General features: G+C 36.6%; 1 protein-coding gene across 3 annotated transcripts; it reads right to left on the reverse strand.

The window, feature by feature from the left end:
* Positions 1–245: 245 nt before the first annotated feature.
* LOC113527919 (cytokine-dependent hematopoietic cell linker) lies at positions 246–22,017 on the reverse strand. Of its 3 annotated transcripts, none has more exons than XM_026916092.3 (18): positions 21,511–22,017; positions 13,147–13,209; positions 12,391–12,423; positions 12,132–12,267; positions 9,555–9,607; positions 9,400–9,442; positions 9,240–9,302; positions 9,121–9,155; positions 8,980–8,999; positions 8,055–8,165; positions 7,348–7,378; positions 7,203–7,224; positions 7,061–7,124; positions 6,888–6,916; positions 6,708–6,790; positions 6,027–6,104; positions 4,416–4,571; positions 246–3,661 (listed from the first exon to the last, which is right to left on the reverse strand). In XM_026916092.3, exons 3-18 carry the CDS (start codon positions 12,391–12,393, stop codon positions 3,506–3,508), a joined length of 1,083 nt encoding a protein of 360 aa, XP_026771893.3. In that variant the 5' UTR covers positions 12,394–12,423; positions 13,147–13,209; positions 21,511–22,017; the 3' UTR covers positions 246–3,505. The 3 variants fall into 3 exon arrangements, with proteins under 3 accessions (XP_026771893.3, XP_026771891.3, XP_026771892.3); XM_026916090.3 differs by having other exon boundaries at positions 12,391–12,503; XM_026916091.3 differs by having other exon boundaries at positions 7,348–7,375; positions 12,391–12,503; positions 21,511–22,015.
* Positions 22,018–24,833: the final 2,816 nt, after the last annotated feature.

Consider the following 24,833-nt stretch of genomic DNA (forward strand, 5'->3'; position numbering starts at 1 on the left):
TTACAAATTTGATATTTTGGTGTTGCATTTATGTTTGATTATTTTTTTTATGCAGGTCCAAATTTTCCAGAGGTTTGTCAACACAATTATCTTTTTAAATCAGAGGTTCCTATGCAACCATAATTACAATATCTGATTGAAATGAAAGCTACTGTCATCATATTTCCCTGTCTGCAGTGTGTCAGCTGTGGTTAATGGAAAATGGAGGACTGTAACAGAGACTGTTCTCGAAGGAGGGACAGTGAACTAGCAGAATTGCTTGATGTTTGGTGAGATGAGGCATTAATACAGATGAACCTGACAAAATATAACACTAATGCAAATACAAAACAAACACTAATTTTATGTTGTTCGTCACACACATGACATTATTTATTGTACACAAGGGTCCATCAGAGTTGACGCTGATGGCATAGATGTCATAAATGGCAAAAAAGAAAGAACTCTTTTCTAGAAAAGGAAAGAACTGAAACTTTTACGTTAAGCTTTGTAACGTGACCACAGCCTAGATGCAGGAAGTTGATAAAACAGTAGACTGTAATGGTAAGACATTTGCTTGATTTTTGTTAATAGAGCACTTTTCTATCCCAATTCTTTGTAGTATGGAATAAAACCTTAAAAAAAAAACTAATTGATTATAAAAGAATAATTATTTAAAACATGAAATATAAAGTTTTGCTTTTTTTTGGTCTTTTGCTATTTTGGTCTTTTGCTATTTCTATTATTTTAATTACCACAATTAAATCATATAAAAATGAACTGAGATGGTTGCCAAGGTTTGTTTACTGATAAAATGCTGTCCATTGAAAAACACACTGGTAACCATGTAGCAATTTTTATAAATATTTTGTAAAATAATGTAAAAGCATTAATAAAATATGGAAATTACCATAATTTGAAAATTTATGACAAGTACACAAGTGTTACAACATGCAGCATGACTGAGTGTTTCTGTGTAAAATCCAGCATGTACAGTTTAAGGGGATAATAAACTGATTCCTGCATTTGCTCATTAATATATAAATGTATATACAATGTGAACTGTTTATGCTTTTATATTCCAACCTTGTACATGAATACAATACAAATTACATAAAGATTCTGACTTCATAATGTAAGCGGAGTATGATCTTTACTAACCGGATTGCTTATAATGTAGTTAGAAAAATACAAATGTACCTGCTGTTTGTGGACATTACTACATTCTTATGACTGGTGCTAAGCGTTGTTAATGTGATCCATGATGCCATAAATCATTACAAGAGCCCTTGAACCACCAGCCACAAAACTGGCACAAAGCATCACTGAATCTCTTCCATATTTTATGGTGGATGTCAAGTAATTTTCCTTGTAAACTCATTGTAAATATAACCATAATTTTAATACTTGGATGAAAAACCTTTGCAGTCAATGACTGCCTGCAGTCTGGAGCCCATGTTCTCAAAACTCAAATTCTGAGTTTCTTCCCTGGAGATGCTTTGCCAGGCCTCCACTGCAGCCACCTTCAGTTGCTGCTTGTTTGTGGGTCTTTCTGCCTTCAGTCTTGTCTTCAGGAAGTGAAAAGCAACCAAGTTAATCTTGGTTTCATCAATCCAAAGAATCTTATTACAGAACATGGGAGGCTTTTTTTTTTAGATGTTTGCTGGCAAAGTCTAATCTGGCTTTCATGTTCTTGAATGTTACCAGTGGTTTGCACCTTGTTGTAAACCCTCTGTATTTACATTCATAAAGACGTCTCTTGATTGTAGATTTTGACAATGATACGCCTACCTTCTCCAGACTATTCTTGGCTTCTGTTGTTGTTGTGAAGGGGTTTTTCTTCACCAAGGAAAGGATTCTGCAATCATCCACTTTAGTTGTCTTCTGTGGTCTTCCAGGCCTTTTGATGTTGTTGAACTCACCAGTGCTTTCTTTCTCTTTAAGAATGTACCCAACTGTTGATTTGGCCACACCAGAGGTTTTGCCTTTTCTTTCTTATAGATTTATGTTGTTTTTTCAGCCTAGTGATAGCCTCCTTCACTTGCATTGAGATCTCCTTGGACTTTATATTGGTAGCTCCAGTCAAACAGCTGCCAAATGCCAACTCAATACCTGATATCAACTCCAGACCTTTTAGATGCTTCATTTGTCTTGAAGTAACAAGGGAATGGAGCGCACCTGGTCAATAACCTTCTTGTCAGTCAATTGTCCAAATACCTTTGAGCCTCTGAAAATGGAAGTACTTTGCTTGAAATGGCTGTAATTCCTAAATGGTAAATGCCATATTTTTGTGGAACCTCTTAAAATAAAGCTGAAAGTCTACACTTCGATCACATCTTGATTGTTTTATTTCAGATCCATTGTGGTGGTGTATAAAGGCAAAATCACAAAAACTCCATCATTGTCCAAATACTTCTGGACCTGACTGTATACTCCCTTTTCTTGCCAAACATGCTAATCAGACCACAGATACACAATGACAGCTGTAGTTGTAATGACACTTGGTGAAGTTCAGGAGTTGCATTTTTGTGAAATGCTCTCAGGAAGTGCTTCTATCTTGCTTGCAGACAGCTTGTTATTATGACAGTGGTGTTTAACAGTTGTTACTGTACAACCACAAGAATCAACTAAACTACAGTTCTAAACCTGTGATCTTTGGGCTGTTGTCATCATCATCATCATCCTCACTGAGTGTCAGTTCAGTGTGCCCTTGGGTAAAATTCCTGGCAGATGTACAGCTGCTTCAAACATGTGGAAGGGTTTGTTGTGATTCTAATGGCCCTTTTGTCTTGTTTCTTTTTTGGTCATCTGGTGAGTTCAATGCAGTATTTCATTACACAGTGCTCTTGTTCCTTAAAGCTCTCCTACTGCTGCTTCTCCTCCCACAAAGGTCTTACTGTGGGATTTTGTTTTCAATATATTTATTGAATATTTCTTAATGGGAGAGTCCTTCCCATTGAAATGCATTGTGGGGAATGTCAGCAGAGTGACATCATAATGGGAGTTACAGCAGCTAACCAATCAGCAGCATCACTTAATCATTTTCTTTTTCTTTCTTTCTTTCTATCTAATACATGTCTCTTTCATTCATTTCATTCAAGTCACTTCAGTCATGAAAATAACGCTTTTAAACTTCCAAGAGGTTTGTAAAATATGCATGTAAAAGAAGAATCCAGGAAGTAACTGCAATGTACTTCAGTAAAAGTTATGCATAGTACAAAGGTGTCCAGAGAAACAATATGTTTTTTGGGGATAAAGTTCCTTCATCAGCTTTTCAAGAAATTACCTCTGAAGCTGTAGGAGGTTAAACCAGTTTTATGTTTAGAAGGACATTGCTTGTTTCTCTAGAAACTTTCCTCACTTTGCTTAACTTTCACTACATCTACAATATTTATGTAATGTGTGCAGGTGGGTGTGTATTTTTTTAAACTCCAGTGTGTTTTTTTTTTTTTTTTAATTTTATAGAGATGGAGCATATCCAGTTCCTCATTATGGCATTTTGTTTTGTCATTTATTATTTAGTTGTTTAGCTCAGCAGTCGCCTCATGTCCTCTGCTGTGACAGGATACATGAGGACACACTGTCTCTTGTGACTGGACACAGCTGACGGGTTTCGTCCATCAATAAGCAAGATGGGAAATATGGAGTGGAATTTGATGATTTCAGCCACTGAGTCAAACGCCTGGAAGGCAATACAAACACTTAAAATACAGCATAAAATAACAGCAAGAAAACATGATCTAACTAAATACACACTCATGACCTAATTCTCTAACAACTATACATACTCTATATTTGATTATGCCAAAAAAGGACAATACCTGTTTAGCAAACAGGGTAGCTAGATGTTTATCATCCATGACGAACCTACCGGATTACAGTGACTACTGGCCACTATCTCTGGCTTCCTCCTAAAATACATACTACAGTACTAAATAGTATGTGTATGTTGTACAAAGAGTTCAGTCGTAGTTGAAAACTAAATTTACAACATTATTTTCCATGGTTTGGGGCATGGCCAGAGGCAGCTAGCTAACACTGCTTGCTAAATGGTATTTTCTACTGTATATGTCTACCTTGACGCACTAGTATGGTAGCATGGCGGTTTAGGATGCAGCTAAGGAGACAGACTTGGTGTACGCATAATGCCAGACTGACTAATGTATCAATGTAGTTTACCATCACTGGATATCATAGTATTTTCAAACATTAGTTTGTGGATTAGCCAGTTGTCTAGCTAATTGGGAAAAATATAATGTGCAAGATAAACATATAGCTAGCAAGGGCATTTTATGCATATTTTAGCAAGGAGTGGAACAATGTCATTAAGTATGCCATCATGGTTTTCATAGCATACAATTTTCACACATTCCTTAGTGTGCTTTGGGATGTAGCTATTGAGAGATTGGAAAACCTGATACCATAACGTTACTCACATCATCAGTCCTGATTCTGGTTCCCAGTGTGTACTTGCAGGTCTCATTACAAAAACGAATCTGCACATTAAAGACGCGGTTGTCGTAAAATACGGCCAGGACGTATGGCTCCTGTTTAGTGTTCCTGGAGCAGTCACGCACTAGAAAAGCTCCCTCCTGACAACAAAGAACACAGGATGCAATGGAATATTAAGTATGTGCGTTTCATATGTGCTAAAGCATGTAATGATATCACATAATAATGATCTTAAAATGTGGTTAGACTGTAAGAACAGTCTAATCTGCGTTGTATTTCACATATACTATTTTTGTATGAGGTGTGTGTGTGTGTGTGTGTGTGTGTGTGTGTGTATATATATATAGTTCTAAAATGGAGCCTTGCTGTACCCCACAAGTGAAGAGAAGGAGAGTAAAAGAGGAGGAATTTCCTATCTTGACTGCAAAGGTACAATCTTTTAGATATGAGGAAAACCAATGCAGAGCCATAATGCTGATGTAATTAGTCATAACCACAATACAACACGTGTAAGTGAAAATTAGAGATATATATTGTAGAGCCCCAACATAGCAAACAGGTAGAAGCCCTCGCATCAGCAGCACATTGTGTCAGCACAGTGTCCACCCTAGACTGATGCTGATTTTTTTTTCCAAGTTCTATATATTTTTTTCTTTAAAGACAACCTGAAATCAAACTAAGATTTTTACCTTGTTGGTAATATAAAGTCATATTGGTCATAAAGATGGTGTGTAGACAATCGATCAAAAAGATAATAGATCCCGCGCTCAGTGTAGAGCCCTCAGTGAGTTACGTCATATGGACTCTTGTGATAAACTTCACTTCATGGTGATGACACCATGACACATTGGAGGCTTGATTGCTGTACTGAATGCTCTGGAGTTACAGCTGTTATGCTGCAGCTGTAGCTTCTAAATAAACCCAATTTCTTGCAAAGTTCTAATACTCATAATAATCCAGTGCTGATGCACCAGAAGATTATTTCATTATTTTAAACGTAATGTATTTCTTCATTTCCACTGCTTTGATATACACCATTCTGTAATTATAACTTTTTTTTACATTTTATTCTTGAAATGTTGCAACTTTTTTCTTGTAATTTTTTGGAATTTTTTTCTTGTAATCTTGTAACTTTATTCTCAAAATATTGCCACTTTTTTCTTGTAATATTCTGACTTTCTTCTCAAATATTGCAACTTTATTTCTCATAATAACAGATATTAAAATTTTTGTCTCAAAATATTATAATTTAATTCTCGAAATATTACGACTTTATTCTTGAAATCTTGTATTTTGTTAAACAGTCGCCGTAAACCACTGGCATATGTTTTACACAAAATCCTAGCTAGCAAATTTTGACTGGCTCATGTGTTCTTTCAGGAAAATGAGTCAGCATTCTTTTTCTATCCGCAGTGTTTGGGGAATATGTTAAAGTTATGTCAGGAGAGCACCAATATGGTAGCAAAGTGGAACAATGTCACTAGCTATCTAATATAGAGATCTGTTTTTGGAAACATCCCACAAAAACAGTAAAGCAATACTGTGTGTGGGTGTGTGTGTGTGTGTGTGTGTGTGTGTTTGGGGTGGGAGTTTACCCTGTTCACCAGATGAAGTGCATGTTCTGCTTCCACTCTACTAAAGCCTCCTACATACCATTCCTGCTCAGCAGATGTCTGAAACAGAAACACTGAATCATCTCTCATGAACACAAGACTACACTGTATTCACACCATGGTGCACTATATTTCACACACATTCTGCAAGTGTAGTTGAGAAAACTGTTTTTTTTTTTTTTTTTTAGTGAGACTCAGCTTGCCAGTAAGAGTCGACTTAGACTTAGTCGAGCTTCCAAACAGCTCTTTTTTTTTTTTTTTCTTTTCCCTCAAACCTGTCACTGATGTTTGCCTAACTGCATGAAATTGTACTTGTGCATTTGTATCTGGTTTAAAATATACTCATAATTGTGCAACAGTGTTAGATTCATGAAAGATAACAACTTCCTTGTTCATGTTGCACTGCTTTTCCCCTGTTGTCATATCACATATCTGTCAGGCGTTATGTCTAACGGAAATGCCAACCCATGAACAGTGTATCTCTCATTCTGGAGAGTTCCATGTCTTTTATTTACCAGCACTGAGATAAAGAGAAGATATGACTGGAGAGGGAAAAGAAAATGTTACGCTTGATGTAAATTCTAAATACGTGGTCTGCGGCGATGGGACAGAAGTAGGGTCAATGTGTGTGTGTGTGTGTGTGTGTGTGTGTGTGTGTGTTACCTCTACTGGTTTGCTGTGTCCTGTGTAGCTGGCCTGCTCTGTGTCTGCTTTAACCTGCGGCCACTCATGATGCATCTGTGTGACTGAATTTGTAATGATGAAAAAAACAGCACAATGAATGGAAAAAACAATACAACACACCACTGATATTCCCCCAGAGTGTAAACTAAACTCACGCACCTCGTACAGCGGCCCCTTCTGCCAAGTATCTTTAGGGAAGAGAGTGTTAAATACACCATTACATACAATTACACTACACTTTTTTTTTAACTTTCAATGTAATGTAATAAAGTGAATTGAATGTTATTGTAACATAATGCCCATTAACTAATAAGGATCAACCTTATTAGTACCTTCGGTCCTGGTCATGTGACTCCAGATCCAGCGAATGTCTGTGACTGGAGCCACTTCGGTGACCTGTGAAGGGGACAGGGTTAATAAAATGATTGACAAATATAGAAGAATGAACAGGAAGCAGAGAGAATCAGCACTTACCTGTTAGTCTGCTGTTATTCACCTGTGAGAGTAAAACACTTTATTATACACAGGACAGAATTGATTATCTACAGATGAGTGACAGTTTAAAGGAAAATCATGCGTTTGACAATAACTAGGAGTATAAGTGAGAAAGGTGACTCACACTGTCGTCCTCTGTCAGACTCGCACCACTGCTGACCAATAAACACAACATGACTATTAGTGCCTGTTTATAATGTGTCTGTTTAAGTGAATTATTGTGTGTGTTTCGGGTTAATGTGTGTGTATGCATGCGTGTACCAGTATGTGGGTGTGTTTTCTTAGTCAGGCTGAATGAACATCAAAGCTGTAGACGTTTCTCTGATGTTTTTTGTCTGTCTGTGTGCGTGTTTCTGTGTGTGTTTGTGTGTGTCTGTGTGTGTGTTTGCTTGTGTGTGAGAAAGTAAGTGATTTAATGTGTGTATTTGCTTGGTTGTGCTGGTGTGTAAGTGTGTACTTGTGAGTCAGTGAATGAATCTTTGTGCATGTGTGTATGGCACTCGTCCTAAGGGTTTGTGTGTGCTTGTGTGTGCGTATGCGTGTGTATGCGTTTGTATATGCGTTTGTGTATACTTGTAGCCTACATAAGCTGTGACTTAGTCCTTAAATGAGTACATGTGTGTGTGTGTTTGCTTGTACCATATGTAAGGTTTACCTGAGTCTGTAAAGAGTTTGTGTGTATGTGTGTGTGTGTGTGGTTACTTGTAGCATATGTAAGGTGTGTCTGTAAAAGAGTGTGTGTGTTTGTGTGAGTTTGCATGTAAAGTGAGTCTGTAAATACGTGTGTCTGTATATGTATACATAAATGTGTGTGTTTGTGTGTGTACTCACTCTGCTGCAGTACGTGTGTGTATGTGTGATGTGCGCACTGGAGCACACGGTGGAGATCTGGATGGAGGAGCATCGTGATCAAAATAGTCACGTGGAAGTGATTTCACTGGCCTAGAATGAAAACACACACACACACATACACAGTCTGAGCCTAAAAATACAGCTACACTGTATATAGCTCATGTGGGCAAGTGCGGATAGTACAGTTGAAAATGTTATGACATTTCTTAATTCTTGAATGGCATGTGTATGTGTTTTTGTGTGTGCTGCTGTGTTATGTGTGTGCATTAATTTAGGTCCACCTAGTGTGTATGGCTGTGGACATTTGGTTTGTATCGCTTGGTGGGGAGCCACCCAAATGTCCCCAGTATCTGACAGTTTTGACCTTGTGGGGACGTTTGGCTGGTCCCCACAAATTGCAGCTTTTATTTAAAACAAACAAACAAACAAAAAACAAACATGAAAAATGTTTCATTTTAATTATTAAGGTTAGGGTTAGAGTTAGTGTAGGTGTGAAAGCATGAGTTAGCTGTGTTAATAATTATGTTAATGGGAGGTCCTCACAAGGATAGTGAGACAAATGTGTATGTGTGTGTGCCCTTATATGAAACCACTGTGTCCAAAAAAGTAATTTCCTGTGAGACATTTCTTGATAAGTGTGGACAATATTGTTCTTAGTTAAAAAGTTGCCATTTGTTAAAATCCGTATTTGTATGTGTAGTACTGTGTTTAAGATTTTTACAGTTCCTAGTGTTTGATTTGCTAGTGTTGGTTTTTCAGGGTTGTATTAGTTAGTAATCTTTCTTTTTACAGGACCTTAATGGTCTTTGAAGAGGGGGTGTAAACAAACAAACAAACAAACAAATCAAATAAATAGTTTGAGTGTTGGCAGTTTGAATGTAATGTCCAGCATCACAGTCCTTACCTCGGTGGGATCTTTGTAGTCTGGAAAAACAAATTAATAATAATTAATTAATAATTAATTTAAATAAGTAAGAATCACACACAGTTACGTGTTTACTCGTATGCATAATAAACATCCTTTGAAAAGTGTGCATTTGTTTACCGGTTCACTAGATCCTAACGTCTGGGATCTTTGCTCTGCAAAAATCATGCAAAAAATATTATTATTATTATTTTATGTACTTTTTATATACTACGTGTGTGTATATGAGAGAGAGAGACCTGATGTGACCTTCCCCTGTCTCCCTGGTTTTAGATCGCGGTTTACAATCGGTGCTGCGCTTCCTGTTTGAGAGGAAGTCAGTTATAGGAACATGTTAAAACAGAATGTGTTTTGCTGCATCTGCATTTCCACGGTAATGACCACAGCTGCTGTGATTACCTGAGGGCCTCTTCGGCAGTCGTGGAGGAATGTCCAAAATGTTCTACACACACACACACACACACACACAGAATTTAGCTTTACATAATACACATTATTACGCTTTTTTGTCTCTCTCTCTCTCACACACACACATACACACACAATGTACTCACCTTCAAATCATTGGCTCCGCTAAGAAAAGGCCGTTCTCTCACAGTACGTTTGTCTACATACAACACACATAACATCACAGTTTGTGAACCTGGAGTTCATAAAACTTTTCCTAATTGCTTACACACTGTCGTTAGACACTTTTAGAAAAACAATTCACACACTGCTTCTTGTTAAGCGTAAATTTCAAGATGAACTCTCTGTCCAATTTTAGGGCGGAGTACAACATAAAATGTGTAGATTTAAAAAAAAAAAAAAAAAACTGACCTCACCAGGACAAACACTACAGAACTTTCCTCTACACTTCTATTCCTGAACCTGACACATTTCTGCTGATGTGCTAACGCTCTACTTCTGCTTTGGAGATTCTGTACTTGTCACCTTCTGCTGCTGTGGACGGTCCCACATGCATACAATTTTGCACTTCCTAAAAACAGTTTATGCCCAAGACTCAGCCTTTCTTTAGTGGACATCTTACTGGATACTGTAGACGTGTAGAAAAAGTCCTGCTGCTATAGTCATAAAGACTGCTCTGTGCTCACCCCAGGACTCTTCTTCACAATATATTTGTAACTGTTTATAAAAACTCAGCAGCATCTCCACTTCCTGTGATGACTCAGGAACTCCCCTCCCTATCCTCACCACATTCTACAGAGGTGACCTGACCAGCTGTGTCACTATGTGGTGTGAGAACTGCAATATATCAGACCACAAGACTGTGAAGAGGATAGTAAAGAGAACATCACAGGGGTCTTTCTGCCTCCGATACAAAAATAATAATATTAATGCATTTATCCCTGCAAGCACAAAACACACTGACTTGCGTAAAAGTACTGCTACTGTAGTAATTCATTTGAGTAAAAGTAAAAGTAGTAGGAGTCTTCTGGTGGAAAAACTAAGTAGAAATTACTTTGCAAGTCAAACCTATATATAATAATATATATATATATAATAATGTTAACTAACTAAGTGATCTATTCTGAAGTGAACACCGCCTCGATTATCAGCAGTACATAAAGAAAGGCAACATGACCTGGCTAGATAGCTAAGCCAAATGCTTTTGGGATTTCAGTGGCTTGCTAGGTTTGTTAGCTGGCTAGCTAGCTTATGTTAATTCATACGTTTCGAGTGATGTAGTTAGCTATCTAGCAAAAATATCCCTTGCACATTATCCTGAGTGTTACCTATGGGCTGTAGCAGCACTTATACTGTATATAACACAACAGGCCGTCATTACTGAATATCTTACCATCTTAAATTTCATACAGTAAAACCTCAAAACATCTGGCTAGCTAGTCTAGCTCACTCGGCTAGCTAGCAACCTGTTTCTGTTCAAATTTGCATATACTGTCATACACAGCACACACCATTCCAGTCATCATGCTGCTGTTTACTGAATGTACTATATGTTCTACACTCTTCCGCTGTTATAGCAGACGTGTTGTGTCACATTTATCCTGTTGAGTCTACTACTTGCGCAACATTTATTTATTGTCTTGTACATTGTTGTCCATTTGCATTTCAACCTTCCTAATTTGCACTACATCTTAGCTGGTCATTCACTTTCTATAACATATTGTACCAAGGCCTTGGAGAACGTTATTTCGTTCTACTCTACACTTGTCCATGCCTATAACGACAATAAAGGTCTGTATTTTTAATCTACTACTTTATAGCATGCATGTGTAAGAGTAATGTCACCCAAAGTCTGGTTCCTCTTAATATTTCCTCCTTCTTCATTTTCACTGTCTGGCTTAATCATAACAGTTTAGGTTTTTCAGAAACTGCTGATCTCCTGGGATTTTCACAAGCAAACCTCTCTAGGGCCTCTATTGTCTACAATTTTTATATATACAATTTTATATATTTTATATATACAATCCTTTTTATATAAGAATAATCTAAACAGTGTCTTAAATGTCTTTCTTTTCACACACACTGTATTCACTATACAGGCACAATACACAAATCCCATCACAAACAAACATCACTCTCAGCGCTGGATCTTCCAAACGGGGAAGTCTTCAGGATGGACGAACGTGACGTAAGTGAATAACGGGAACTAACTTGTTTCATGGATGTTCTACAATATTAAATGTAACTAAAAACACATAAAAAAGTGCCCAATGTAATTCTTTAATAAATACAATTGTAAGCATTGGAAAAGAGGGATGATACACTTCAGGATGTGCTGTTATTGGATGTGCTTCACTATCATCTCTCCAATGTGCATGTACCCCAAACCACACACTTTAGACAAATTTGCTTAGACAAAGACACTTTAAGACACAGCAACAGAGTATATGAAGTGAGTATTCCTGTAAGTGAGTAGCATGATTTGGACACTAGATGGAGATATTGTAACACCTCTAGAATCAGTTTGTTTCATAACTCCATAAACTAAACACACATTTGTGTTTAAAATTTAAAAAAAAACACCCAATCCACTATTAATCATAATCACTATACAGGAAACAAATATAGCCAAAAGTGTGTGTTTGGCATTTGTGATGGTGTTTACATGGCCTATATAGTGGATAGTGTGTGGTTTGAGACATGTCCACAGTGGAATATGTTACCTGCATACTCTGAAGGTGACGGGCTTGGTCTGGGAAAGCGCATTATGGGTTCCTGTGGCTCGTGGTAGTCTCCTTCATCTGAGTCATCATTGTGATCAGATCTTTGTTTGATCCCGCCTCCTCTGTTCCAACGATCCTGATTTGTGAACATTTATATTATGGTATATTTGTGAAACAGAATATATAACTGAAGAGAGAGAGAGGCATATAGATGGAGACAGAATGATACAAAGAAAAGGAGAGAGACAATTTGGCTTACCATGTTCAAAGGAGACACATTTCGATGTGCACTCTGCATTTGACACACACATGCAAACACACACAGTGACCTGGATTAATTTTCAGTAACCCATTTTCGACTGACGCAGTCGACTGCAACAAAGAGAAAGTGAGTGTGTGTAAGGATTCAGCTTTTCAGCAAAGCTGATTAACAAGCATTATAACATTATCTACTGGCAGTTGAAATTTAAATAAAAAAATGTTTACATTTTCTGTCTCTATATTTTAATGAGAAAATTTCACACTTTAGTCTGAAATATTTTGTGAAGTATAAAGTTAATAAATTTTTTTTACAGAAACCCTTACAGAAAAGTCACATACAGTCCATTTCACATGTGATTATGTTTTTCACATGCAATTGTGTGAGAAATTTGTAATGTGAAAAACCCTGAAATTACAAGTGTGAATTCAAGTAAATGTCACATGAACAATATGCTATCAAATGTGAACACTCCATGTAAAGAATTAACCTTTAAGACTAACATGTGAACATCTGAAATAAAATAACGTGGGAAAAAAATGAAATTTGAAAATAAGAAAATTATGTGAAAAAAATCAAGAATGTAGAATAAAAATGGAAAAAATGTGGAAATTTGTAAAAATGTGAAAAATATGAGAAATGTGAAATTTGCAAAAACAACGTGTCTTTGTGTGACTTTTCTGGACGGGAAATTAACAAACAAATATTAGGTATAATACTGTACATTTTATGATTTGTACAATGCGTATGTGGTACCTTTATTTTTGAATGTCGTCCATTGAGGGACAATTTTCAGCTTCAAGAAAATACAACGTTTTACTGAAAAACAAAACACAGAGACACATGTTTTTAATTTTGCGTGTTGTAATATGTGTTTGTTACTGTAGCAAAATAAAAAATTTCCTCATGGAGAAAAGCCAAATGTCTCGACAGGATCAAAACGGAAAAAGAACACGCTCTCTCTTTCTCTCTCTCTCTCTCTCTGTCTCTCTGTCTCTCTCTCTCTCTCTCTCTCACACACACACACACACACACACACACACAAACACTTAATCTCTCCTGAGTGTCATGGGATGTACTGTACAAGGTTGTAAATATTACAAAACAAAAAAAGAATTCATTGTCTAGCTCTCTCTATCGCTCAAATTCAGTTGAGTGTCATTTTTATTAGCGTCACTATTCCCTTTACAGTTTAGCTATTAAAACTTAAACTGCAGAGAAATTTATATCAAGACAACTAACATCAATAGCATATCAATGATTCAGTGATTCCACAAAGTTTTAATAAAAAAGCACAACAATGAATCAATCAACATTCATTAATAAATGAATGAAATCTATTCAAATAAATACAAATAAAGGCATTTAACATTAATAGAAGGTCAGAGGTAAAGTTGTAACTTTGCATCGTGGGAAAGTTTTCTGGGAGGAGAACCTTGTCTTTTTGTGGTTTCTCAGTAACCAGCTAAATTTTTTTGTTTTGTTTTATTAACTTCAAGAGAAACGACGTAAGTGATAGCAGGAAATGACTTGTTTCGCAGATGGTAACATTTAATATAACTATATAAGGATGAAAACCATGATTTGCCATTTTTTAATAAATAAAAATTGTATGTGTTGGGAATTTGCTGTCATATACGACTAATTAAAACACAATGAGATTTCCACTGCACTGCAAATCCATACAAAGTTCTTCTGACTGATGAAATTTAACCTATTATGAAACATTTCTTTCCTGATGGGAGTGGTCTCTTCCAGGATGACCCCGCCCTCCCCCATCCACATGGCACTGCTCACTGAATGGTTTGATGAGGCTGAAAATCACATGCTATGGCCTTCACAGTTCAACCCAATCGAACACCTATGGCAGATTTTGGAGCGATGTGTTAGACACCACCACCACTATCACCAAAACACCAGGTGAGAGAATCTCTGTCAGAAGAGTGGTGTGATACAACACCTTATGAAGACATTTTGTGTTGTTGTTTTTTTTTTTCCTTTAATTTCTCTCCAGTCTGTCGTAAACTCGGTCCACATCTCTGCGCATATTTAATGCCCAAACTTTGCAAAAAATTGTGAATAATTTTACATTGTGTAAACCCATGCTTGGTGCAAACAGACAACAAATGTACTCTGCTAAGAGTCTTCTCTCAGGATAGGAGATAAATGTGTTTATACATTAATTTCTATTGTATCATACTCACACACACAAGTTGTAAGCTCTCCCTGCCTGTATTTCTCTGTATTTTGATCTGTGTTTTTGACATACAGATGTCTACTAGTTTAATTTTAGTGTTGCACTTCAGTGCGGTTTCCTGCTGCTTCCTCCCTGTGCTAGAATGAGGAGCAGATGCTCCAAAAACTCTCTCTCTCTCTCTATTTATCTATATCTCTTTGTCTATTTATAAACTTCAAAGCAATACACCTTCTATCTTCAAGACAAACCCGTAAACTCAGTTTATATAGATCACAATCTTCACCTGGATTTATGTTCACCAATAGAAGCACCTTATTGTACAATATTGTACAAGGGTTGTGCACCTGGACGATTGCACCGTCCGAATCATTTGTTGTTGGCTGGACAAATACGATTTTTGTGTGCTTCATGTCCGGGCCAGAACACAATACTGACCAGGATACAAACTGTGATGGCACTCGTACCTGACACGATTGCTGCTGTTATTAAGGTGAGCGGAGACATAACCAAATATTACGAAAGAAATGACACACGTGAAACATTTTTTGTCTCTTCCACTGACTGCAATTCATTCACAAAGTTTGTGACGCCTATTTTGGTGTTGTATTTGCTGTGCCAAACAGTTTCCTATGGGACGGAAGGTCCAGCCTAAGTATCTCAGTGTTCAGCCACGCTCATCTTGTAGCATTGGAGTGTCAGTGTTGTGTTCTGCTTGGACATGAAGCAACTAAAGGTGAATTCAGAGTCTAGCCACCATACAGGCAATCTGGTTTTATCCAAAGTATAAAACACAAACTATTGACATAACACAAACTATTCAGATTTGGAGACTTCATTTCAAAAATTTGATTTCCTCGCCTATTTTCTTCCCAAAATTAGTCTTTGCCAATTTTCACCGACAAGCCAGCTCTCCCTATCATGCTACAGCTACCAACCAGAGTGGCTAAAGGCTAACGCATGCTTCCTCCGAGACACGCAGTAACTTGCCTTGGATGTTGCTGGATTTTTCTGGTTTAGTGCTCTCAGGACAGGAGTTTTTCACTATGCATTTAAAGACACTTCCCTTTAAACCCTAAGACTGCATTTTTCTTCTATGCCATTAATTGCAATATAATGTAGCAGTAAAGCAAGAGACAATAGAAAATACAGTTTAAAATAATATGATAATTGCCGAATGAGGATGCAGAAAGAATCAAAATGTGTTTCATTGTGAAATATTGTCATTATGGCCGGGCAGTGGAGCTGTATGAAATATTGTCATTAGTGCCAGACACCGCTCAGGCCTTAAGCCAATATCGTGCAAAAAAAAAAATGTGCTTAACCAAGTGACAATTTAAGTGCAGAAATAGTGTTTAACAATTTGGTTTCAGTTCTTGTTACTCTATCTTTTTTTTTTTTTTAAACACAGATCTTGATCTGAAACTCTGGGTGTTTTAAGAACACACCTCTGTGTAACAGGCCTTCTTACTGCAACTTACGTTATTAGTTTGAGAAAAAAGTACGCAAGATGTACAGTAAATATCAATTCTAATATTTTAGTACTTTAAACCAAATTGTTAACTCACACTCGACCTGTAGGTTTGTTGTGTAGGAAATGTTTATACAGTATGTCTAAGATTATTACAGTCTGTTAAAATTAGCTATCAAGTGTTTTAGTTGCTAAGCATTTAAATCATTTTAAAATATGCAGGTACACATACTCAAACACGAGGGTTCTGTGGATAAAAAACATTCGTGTAGGTTTCATTTCAGTTTTGTGCATTTTAGCACTACTCACTTCTCCTGTCACCTAAACAGTAAAAATTATATCGGTGGTATTTTTAATCAGGATATTGCACTATGAGCAATTATATCATAGAAACAATACTGTTACTGTAAACATTTTCAAATTACTGTCATTTAGTCATGAATTTTGCAATATGTTAACTACAGGTACCCTGAATTTAATAGTTCCTGTTTTTAGGATAGTTTCAATTCTACTTCAAGCGTAAATAAAGACAGAAATTGTAGTGACGACACATCAGATATAAAAACATAAGGTAGCTACAAGTGGAAATCTGTCAGTTAAATCTTCACAAATATTGCTCCCAGTGGCCAGTTCTTGCCACGTTAGAGTAGATAAACATGCTTATCAATTTTTGTGATGGTAGCTCAATGCTAATCATGTGAAATGCCTCCTGAAAGCTGTTCGGCTAATGGCAGCCATGTTTTTGAAGTAACCCAGTGATCACTTACAGATTACCAGATTACAGTTCTTAATAAATAAACCAAGCTCAATCCCACTAGAATTGATTGCCATGTAGCAGCCATATTATTTACAAATCTTGGTTTTAATAAATACTGAGGTTCAGATTCTGATGAGTAATATGACAGTGATTTTGTGAAAGTAGGGTGAAAATCCCAGGTCTAGTTTTCAGAAGTATGTTTTGCGTAATATGCAAACTATCGTAAAATTTGAAAGTTGTCCCAAATTTCACTGTACATCTTATTTTAGAAGAGAGACAGTATGCTTGTTTTTGTGTTCAATGGCCAATTTGAGTGAGATTGCATCATTTACTAGTGGTTTTCTAGAGGATTCTACCATTCAGGTTTCATGACAATATCTCAGTGGTAACCCTGTCACATGCCTGCTGAAATCTGATTGGACAATGGCAGCCATGTTTTTTTAAATAATGATGTCGTCACCAAAAATCCACTTGCAGATTAGCACAGAGACAGGGTATATCAAATTTTGGCTTGATCGGATTAATGGGTCCCAAGAAACAGTTATCTGAACTTAGCTTTGTCCCCTATGTATATAACCTTGCCCTAAACTTTAATTTTATGATCTCATTCAAATCCGTGCTACCAGTCACGAGTTTCAGCTGTCTGATTAAATTAGGTTCCACCCTGCTAGAAATGATTAGTATGTGGTAGTTGACATACGTCAACATGTTTTTGATAATTATGGATGTTCAGAATTTACATGGCGAAGTTAAATGGTTTTTGAAGATTTTTGTTTGGGAGAACCCAAGGAATCAGGGGTAAAATAATTGTGGTTGTGGGACATAGTATGGCCAAAATGATAAACCCTGTGCTGTAGCCCCACAATTTGGGCAATTAGGCCCATCTCGCTTGCCTGAGTAGCGGGAGGTAGTACTATCTATTGACCAAGTTTTACATCTCTACAACTTATGGTTTGGTCTGGACAATTAATTTTATGGGAGAAAAAGAATAAGACTAAGGAAAAACTCATGCAAAAACACCTTTGGTGCTTGGACCCCTAATTAACTGCAGTAAGGAATATTGCCTTTCATGTATATTACACAGCAAGAAAAATGCAAAAACTACAATATCTTCAATGCAGATAATATGGGGTGAACATGCAAAACTTCACACAGGCAGTAACCTGAGCTCAGGATTGAACCGGGGACCATGGAGCTGTGAAGCCAAGCTCATTTGTGTGAAGTATAATTTAAAAACAAACATTTAATGGCATGGTATGCAGTTAGCTATGTTTAGCTACACGCAAATTTTGCTTGAATTAACATTTCTCCACGTTGACATGTCTCTATGTAAGTCAAATGGCAGGAACGGCCCTGTCTCAGTTTAACACGTGACCCTGATTGTGTGTTAGGTGATGTCTTCTCCCACATCACTCCATTGCTTCAAAACTAATCCCCACCTACCTGAAGGCACCTATTAAACCCTGCTCTGCATCACCTTCCGTTTCAGCCTCTAACACAGCTAAACTCGACCTACCATCCATCAAGATACAAGGAATACACTCAGAATAGACTCTTCTCTATCCTGCCCCCAGGTGGTAGTATGAACCCTGTAACCCATGTAAATGAGCACTAATTAAAAAAACTCTACGTGTGCTGTTTTTGCTGCTGTACTTAGGCTTGTAGGATATAGCGATTTACTCATCTCTACACGATCTTACACTGCCACAATGTCCAGTGATATTTACAGTCCAGTGATTATATTATGTTACCAGACGTGCCAACGAGTGCTGCAATTTAACGTCGGCGTTAGCTAATACGAGCTATCACTCAAAATACACCATCACTCAAATCACTCTACATATAAGAGCAGTCTTTTTCTCCCCAATAAAATGGGTGATGAGCCAACTGATATGTGAATCTGGAATGACTGACAGTTGCGTAGGTGTTTTGAGCGCTCCCATATAAATTGACCCTGCCTAGAAGCCCCTAGTCTCACTTTATCTCAACTGGCTCCCTTGCTTTCTCTCAAGGTAAACGGGGAATGTTTGAGTTCATTAATATGAAATAAAATCTATCAGTGTATGTTTGACTTAGCTAATAGGTAATAGTTATCATCACTGATACAAGAACTAACATCAGTTCACTATATTGTTTAGGGATGCCAGCAAACATTTTCAGCAGAAAATGGTCAAAAACTGCAGGAAGTTTTTTTTTCGGCCGTAAGAAAGCAAAGAACGAAGATTTTGGCCTAAAAAATTTCAGTAGCCTTACGACAAAGTCACAAATCTAACACTTTACAAATGATGCTAATACACTTTTTTTTGCTCTCCTGTGCTGACCAGCTTTTAGATGCATCGAAACACGTTGAGCGGCAGCCAATCAACAGGGAAAAATATTGGCCGTGCAGACGTTAGACAACTGATTTGTAAAGAATTATATTGAAAATGTACTATTATGGTTTTTTTTTTTTACTGTTTACTTTGCATTATTGCATTATTGCAGAATCACCTTAAAATCATCCAGCTGAGTTTTCGCTATTGCCAACACTGGCAAGCAGTTCCCAATATTATTCCACCCTCCTGTACTCTCCTTAAATGGTGGAAATGCTCATTTTCCTGTCTATTTTTAGCCTATTGGAGGCTAAAAATAGACAATTAAACAATTAAAGACAATGAAATTGTTAATTGCGTTTTTCTTTATATTACACAAGCCTTGCTCTAACAGAGTTTTAGTTTCATGGTATTCTTAGACTCTAACTAGCATGAGGATGCTTCTAATGAAGACTATAAAGCAGGTGTGTACTTCACTCTGGATAAGGACTTCTGCCAAATTCTATAAAAATAAATGTTTTTTTAAAGAGATACAATTGTGTAAAGTGGTTACAGTGCCAGTTACAGCTAACCTAAGCTATGGTGGGAGATATGAGGAGACTGAGTGTCTCACACCTCCCACTGCTCATTTAGGTGGAGATGTGGGGAATGCCAACTATTACAGAATGACAAAATGACCAGTATATTGTAAGAATGTATAATTTATGATATGACCTTTAGAAAAAAAAAAAACATGTCTATTAATACACCAGTGGTTAAGCGCACCAATAACTAACATTACTGCACTGTGTTTCGTTCGAGTTATCGTTATAAACCTGCCTTTAGGTAAATGCAATGAAATAATGTGTTTTGTACACAGAACCCGAGTGCACACGTGTCCTGGAGCTGCAGTTCCACAAGACACATTCCGCTTTAGATTAAAAAACCAGTAACTCTTTCTACCATTAGTGTTCACTTCCTCAATTTCAAACATTTCTAACAAAGTGCTTAATGAGTCCATGATTAAAGAGAACTGAAATGCAAAGTAATTCACAGCACATGCAAAATAGTTTAAAATGTTAAAAAAATTAACCAAGAATAATTTTAAAAGAACACACCAGCATCATTAATATTTCTAAAAGACTACACCAATCAAAGGCACACTAGAGGCACTAAAAACTGCACAACAATGGCAGTAAAGACTTATAAGGGCACATTAATGGCACTAAAAAAGGGAACAACAATGGCAATATAAAGGGCACACTGATAGTACAGTACTAAGTGACCCACTAACAGCTAGGGTGGAGGACCTGAGTCCAATCTCAAGGTATTTTCTCCATTGACTTGGATTGTCTCAGACATATTGTCATTTGTACTTGGACTTGTCTCTCTCTTGGGCATTGATCTCACTAACTATGATCTTCGTCTCAAATGAGACTCATCTTTTTTTTTCACGTGTACAAAATTTGACAGGAAATAATCCCCTCTTCTAGACAACGTAGTCAATGCATGAATGAAGCAAACTAGTTGATAACTCATTCAAGTTCAATTAATTACTTAAGAATGGGTGTTAAAAATCTTGTTTTTGGATTGTCCACAAAAACAAGCCATATCTTGAAGTATTAGTTGAGCTTTATATTATATATGGGAGCATATTTTGTTAGGGAGTAGCAGTTACACGCTATTTTACTGTGTTGTTTTATTGCGCACGTTTTTCCATCAACTCTAAAGAGGGCTTAAAAAATGATTTGGGTTTCAGTCTCAGTTTGGACTCGGTCTCCCTTTCATTTGGACTCGATATTGGATTGACCACAAACCCCTTAAGACCTGGTTCTAACTCTGTTTCGGCTAGTCCTGATCTTGGCCCTGTCTTGGCCTTGACAATGGAAGTCTTCACTACAGCTCTATCGACAGCTCTACGGACTAAATGGGTACATTAACAGCACAAAATAGCTCCCGTATGAACACTCATATAACTTCAAGGTCACACTAGTTGCATGTAAAAGGGAGACTAAAAATCCTAGTAAAGGCACTCCACAATTATTACAGTAGACACATTAACAGCACATGATCAACTAAAAAAAGTACAGCAACACTAAAAGGGCACGCTATCTACGCTAAGAACATCAAAAATAGACACCAGAAGCATTAAACATGCACAAGGACTGCAAAAAGAAACTAAAACATCACAGTGTTATGCAGTGGCACTACGCCCACCAGCTGTGCTAAAAACAGTCCAACAGCAGCACCAGAAAACTTTTACACTGTGTGCTAGCTTTATTATAATTAATCATTAACTTAGATCACTAATTTATACAGGCCCCAGCTGAGCTGCTCTTCACACACTTACTGCACAGCTAAAAAACAAAGACAAACACAGCAGTTAATACAGTGAGACTGTTCTTACCTGGTGGGATGGAGACGTTTACACTCAGCAAGACTGAGTTTCTTTGTGTGAGGAGACTGAGAGCGAGAACAGGTTTCACTGTGTAGAGGATGTGTAGGCCAGAATGTGTGTGTGTGTATGTGCGTGTGTAAAACAGCAGCAGCAGCAGCAGCAAGGTCACTTTTTCGCTCCTGTGGTTTCTCAGCTCACTTCCTGTGTGAGATTAACATCTGAACGCTCTTCCACTAACAGATTATCATCCCACACACACACACATATATGTTTGACAGATATATAAAAATATCCAGTACCTGTCAAAAGGTTTTGAACATGCTTTGGAACAGAGAATCGAGACATGTTTATTATTAAATGTTTCATGAATTGTGGAATGTTAGAAATTACTTTAATTTATTTTAATCTAATCAGGAAAAAATTAGCTTTTATCCCTCATCAATTATCATTTTAGGTACACCACATATTTATGTTTTATAATTAATATTAGTGCTATGAGTTAGACTATGAGTCTTTTATCTATAAGCTTTTACCCTCCAAGTGCTCCTTCCTTTAATTCTTTTTACCAAAGACCAAAAAATGGAATTTCCACCTGTTTTGGGGATGCCCATTTTCAGCATTGAAGTTATTTGTGATGTCACACTCCACAGTAGTAGTTAATGGCTCATATGAATGTAGACACTCAGGGCTTTAAGATTTTGCAGTTTTCATAAGTATTTCTTTTTTTTATACCCAGCATACTAGGTTTAAATGTTATAATTTTATTGTGGCAGCTGTATACAGTGTTTTACTTTCAAAAAAGCTTTAGTTGTGCTGTTTATTTTATCTCTGTACCAGTGTTATTGTGGAGAGATGTGAATTTTTTGCCTAGCGGGGGGCTCACACCCTTCCCCTTTCCCTTTTCTGCTCACCAGCAGCTAAACACAGAGTCACGATACTCTACACACAGAAACCCAACAGTGTCCTGACTACTCTTATAACAGACTTGTGGCGATATAATAATTCATTTGTTTATACTGATTGAAAATGTCTAATAAGTCGATTTTCATTGCGCCGGCAGAATGAAGCGCCAGTGTACTGCTAGAAATCCTCGATTCTGATTCGTTTTCTATAACAGCGGCTCTGACAGGAATGCCAGCTGTAATTCAAATCATTGGTTTATATTTATGCGCTCATTCTAATACATCATTAGCCCCAATAATCAAAGGATAATAATAATAATAATAATAATAATAATAATAAACAGATTTAAACGCATGCTGTTGTTTAACAAAGAACAACGTAAGCTGTTCTGTAAGGAGATGTTTATTTAACATTAATGGGAGGAGTGTCAGTGCTTTGTAATAGTCCACCATTGGAAAGTCTTCATAACAGGGGAGTTTTTCACTCTGCAGTTTCTCTGTAACATGAAAAGCTGTGGAGAATGAAAAAAAGAGAGCCTGGTGAGGTAATATTTAAAGCTGTTATGTTTCTAAGTGATAACAGGAACTAACTTGTTTCGCCTTATGCACATATGCTGAGATGTATATGCATATACAGTATATACGTACATATTAATCACACATAGAGAGGCACTAATACAGAAGCTGATGCTTTGGTGTATATTTGTTTGTGCATTATAAATGGATTATAATTTACGGTGGTTCTTCCTTGATTTTGTCACATATTTATTTGAATGTGGATGGATACAAAGCATAATGGCTTCTTTTATTTTTTTCTTTTAATAATATTTTTATTTATATATTTTTTTTTATAAATATAGTGCTTTTTTATTGGTTTATGCTACAGATACAAATGCATTTATTTGTAGAACATGCCGTGACTTGCATTTCTACATTTTAAGTGTATATTTAGGAAAGGATTTGATACTGGTTTCCCTCATGCATAACTTCCACATGAGAATGAATCCAACTTTTTTTTTTTTTTAAAGACAAAAAGTGTCTTCATATAAAAAAATAAACAACAGCAGCTAGTTTAAACTAGCATTGCAATCTTGTTTTGTGGGTTTATTGGGGTTCCAGAGTGACTGTTGAACCCCAGACAGAAATAAATGTGATTGACTGACTTGTGTGAACCGTTTGAATAAATATGGAACCTTGTTGTTCTTTTGGACTTGAAATAATTGCTATAATCAGGCAAAAAAGTGTAATGGAGCCCTGGCGGGGAGGTGGAGTAGAAGAGAGGGTAGGACGTTGAAGTCTTACGGATCAATGAGTCCGACTTTGAGACGAATGGTTCACACTGTGTGGGGACATTTTTTTAAACAAAAACTGCAGTTTATTATTATTATTATTATTATTATTATTAATCATTTTTATTATATGAAAAAAACTGTGTGTGTGTGTGTGAGAGAGAGAGAGAGTGTGAGTGTGTGAGAGAGAGAGAGAGAGAGGAATAGCAGACTTCCTCACTCTTCAGATTTAATCAGTTGAAGCTTTTAATTATTCACATCACTGAAGACTACTCACAGCCCTGTCTATCTGTGTGTGTCTCTCTCTCAATCTCTCTCTCTCTCTCTCTCACACACACACGTAGAAAAGCGGAACACATACATACACTGACACTTGCTACTTATAAGAAACCATAGAGGATGTCATCTTCTGTGTTTCCTGTCAGGTTCCTTCCTGAAACATGTACACTATTTATAGCCCTTCAACTCGTGTAGTTGATGTGTATTTGCTTATGCACGGCATTTATAACAACTCACCACTGACATTAATTGCAGTGATCATGTGTAAATGTGCAAAAATACAAATATTTTAATAAAACAATACAGTATAATGTGTTGGAACAATATAATTGCACACCACACAGTGCCTTATGGAGTGTGTAGTGTGCAATTATATCATTGCAGCATCATCGAGAGAAATCAATTTAAACATATAAATAAAAGGTAAATAAGTAAACGCGGCAATAATTAATACACGTTAATCTAAATATGTACCATTAAATAATAAACAGGTAAATAAACACATGCTAGCTATATATATTTCTGTAAATAAATGATCTATCTGTTTCTGTCTCTGTTTGCAGAATTATTATTTAAAATATGTTTATGCCAGTAAATAAATAAACATTAACAGGCAGTAAATAAATACACATTACTGATAAGATAACAAAATATCATGCTAAATAATAACAAAAATAAAAATATTATTAAAAAAAATAATAAAAGAAGCCATTATGCTTTGTATCCATCCACATTCAAATAAATATGTGAAAATAATAAAGGAAGAACCACCGTAAATTGTCCTAATAAGGTGTTTGAGACAAAGAAATGTTCAACTCGGTTGAGAGCCGGTGACTGTAAAGGCTGGTATTTCCATCCTCAT

The sequence above is a fragment of the Pangasianodon hypophthalmus genome, chromosome 13, assembly GCF_027358585.1.
Source record: "Pangasianodon hypophthalmus isolate fPanHyp1 chromosome 13, fPanHyp1.pri, whole genome shotgun sequence".
NCBI classification, from domain to species: Eukaryota; Metazoa; Chordata; class Actinopteri; order Siluriformes; family Pangasiidae; genus Pangasianodon; species Pangasianodon hypophthalmus.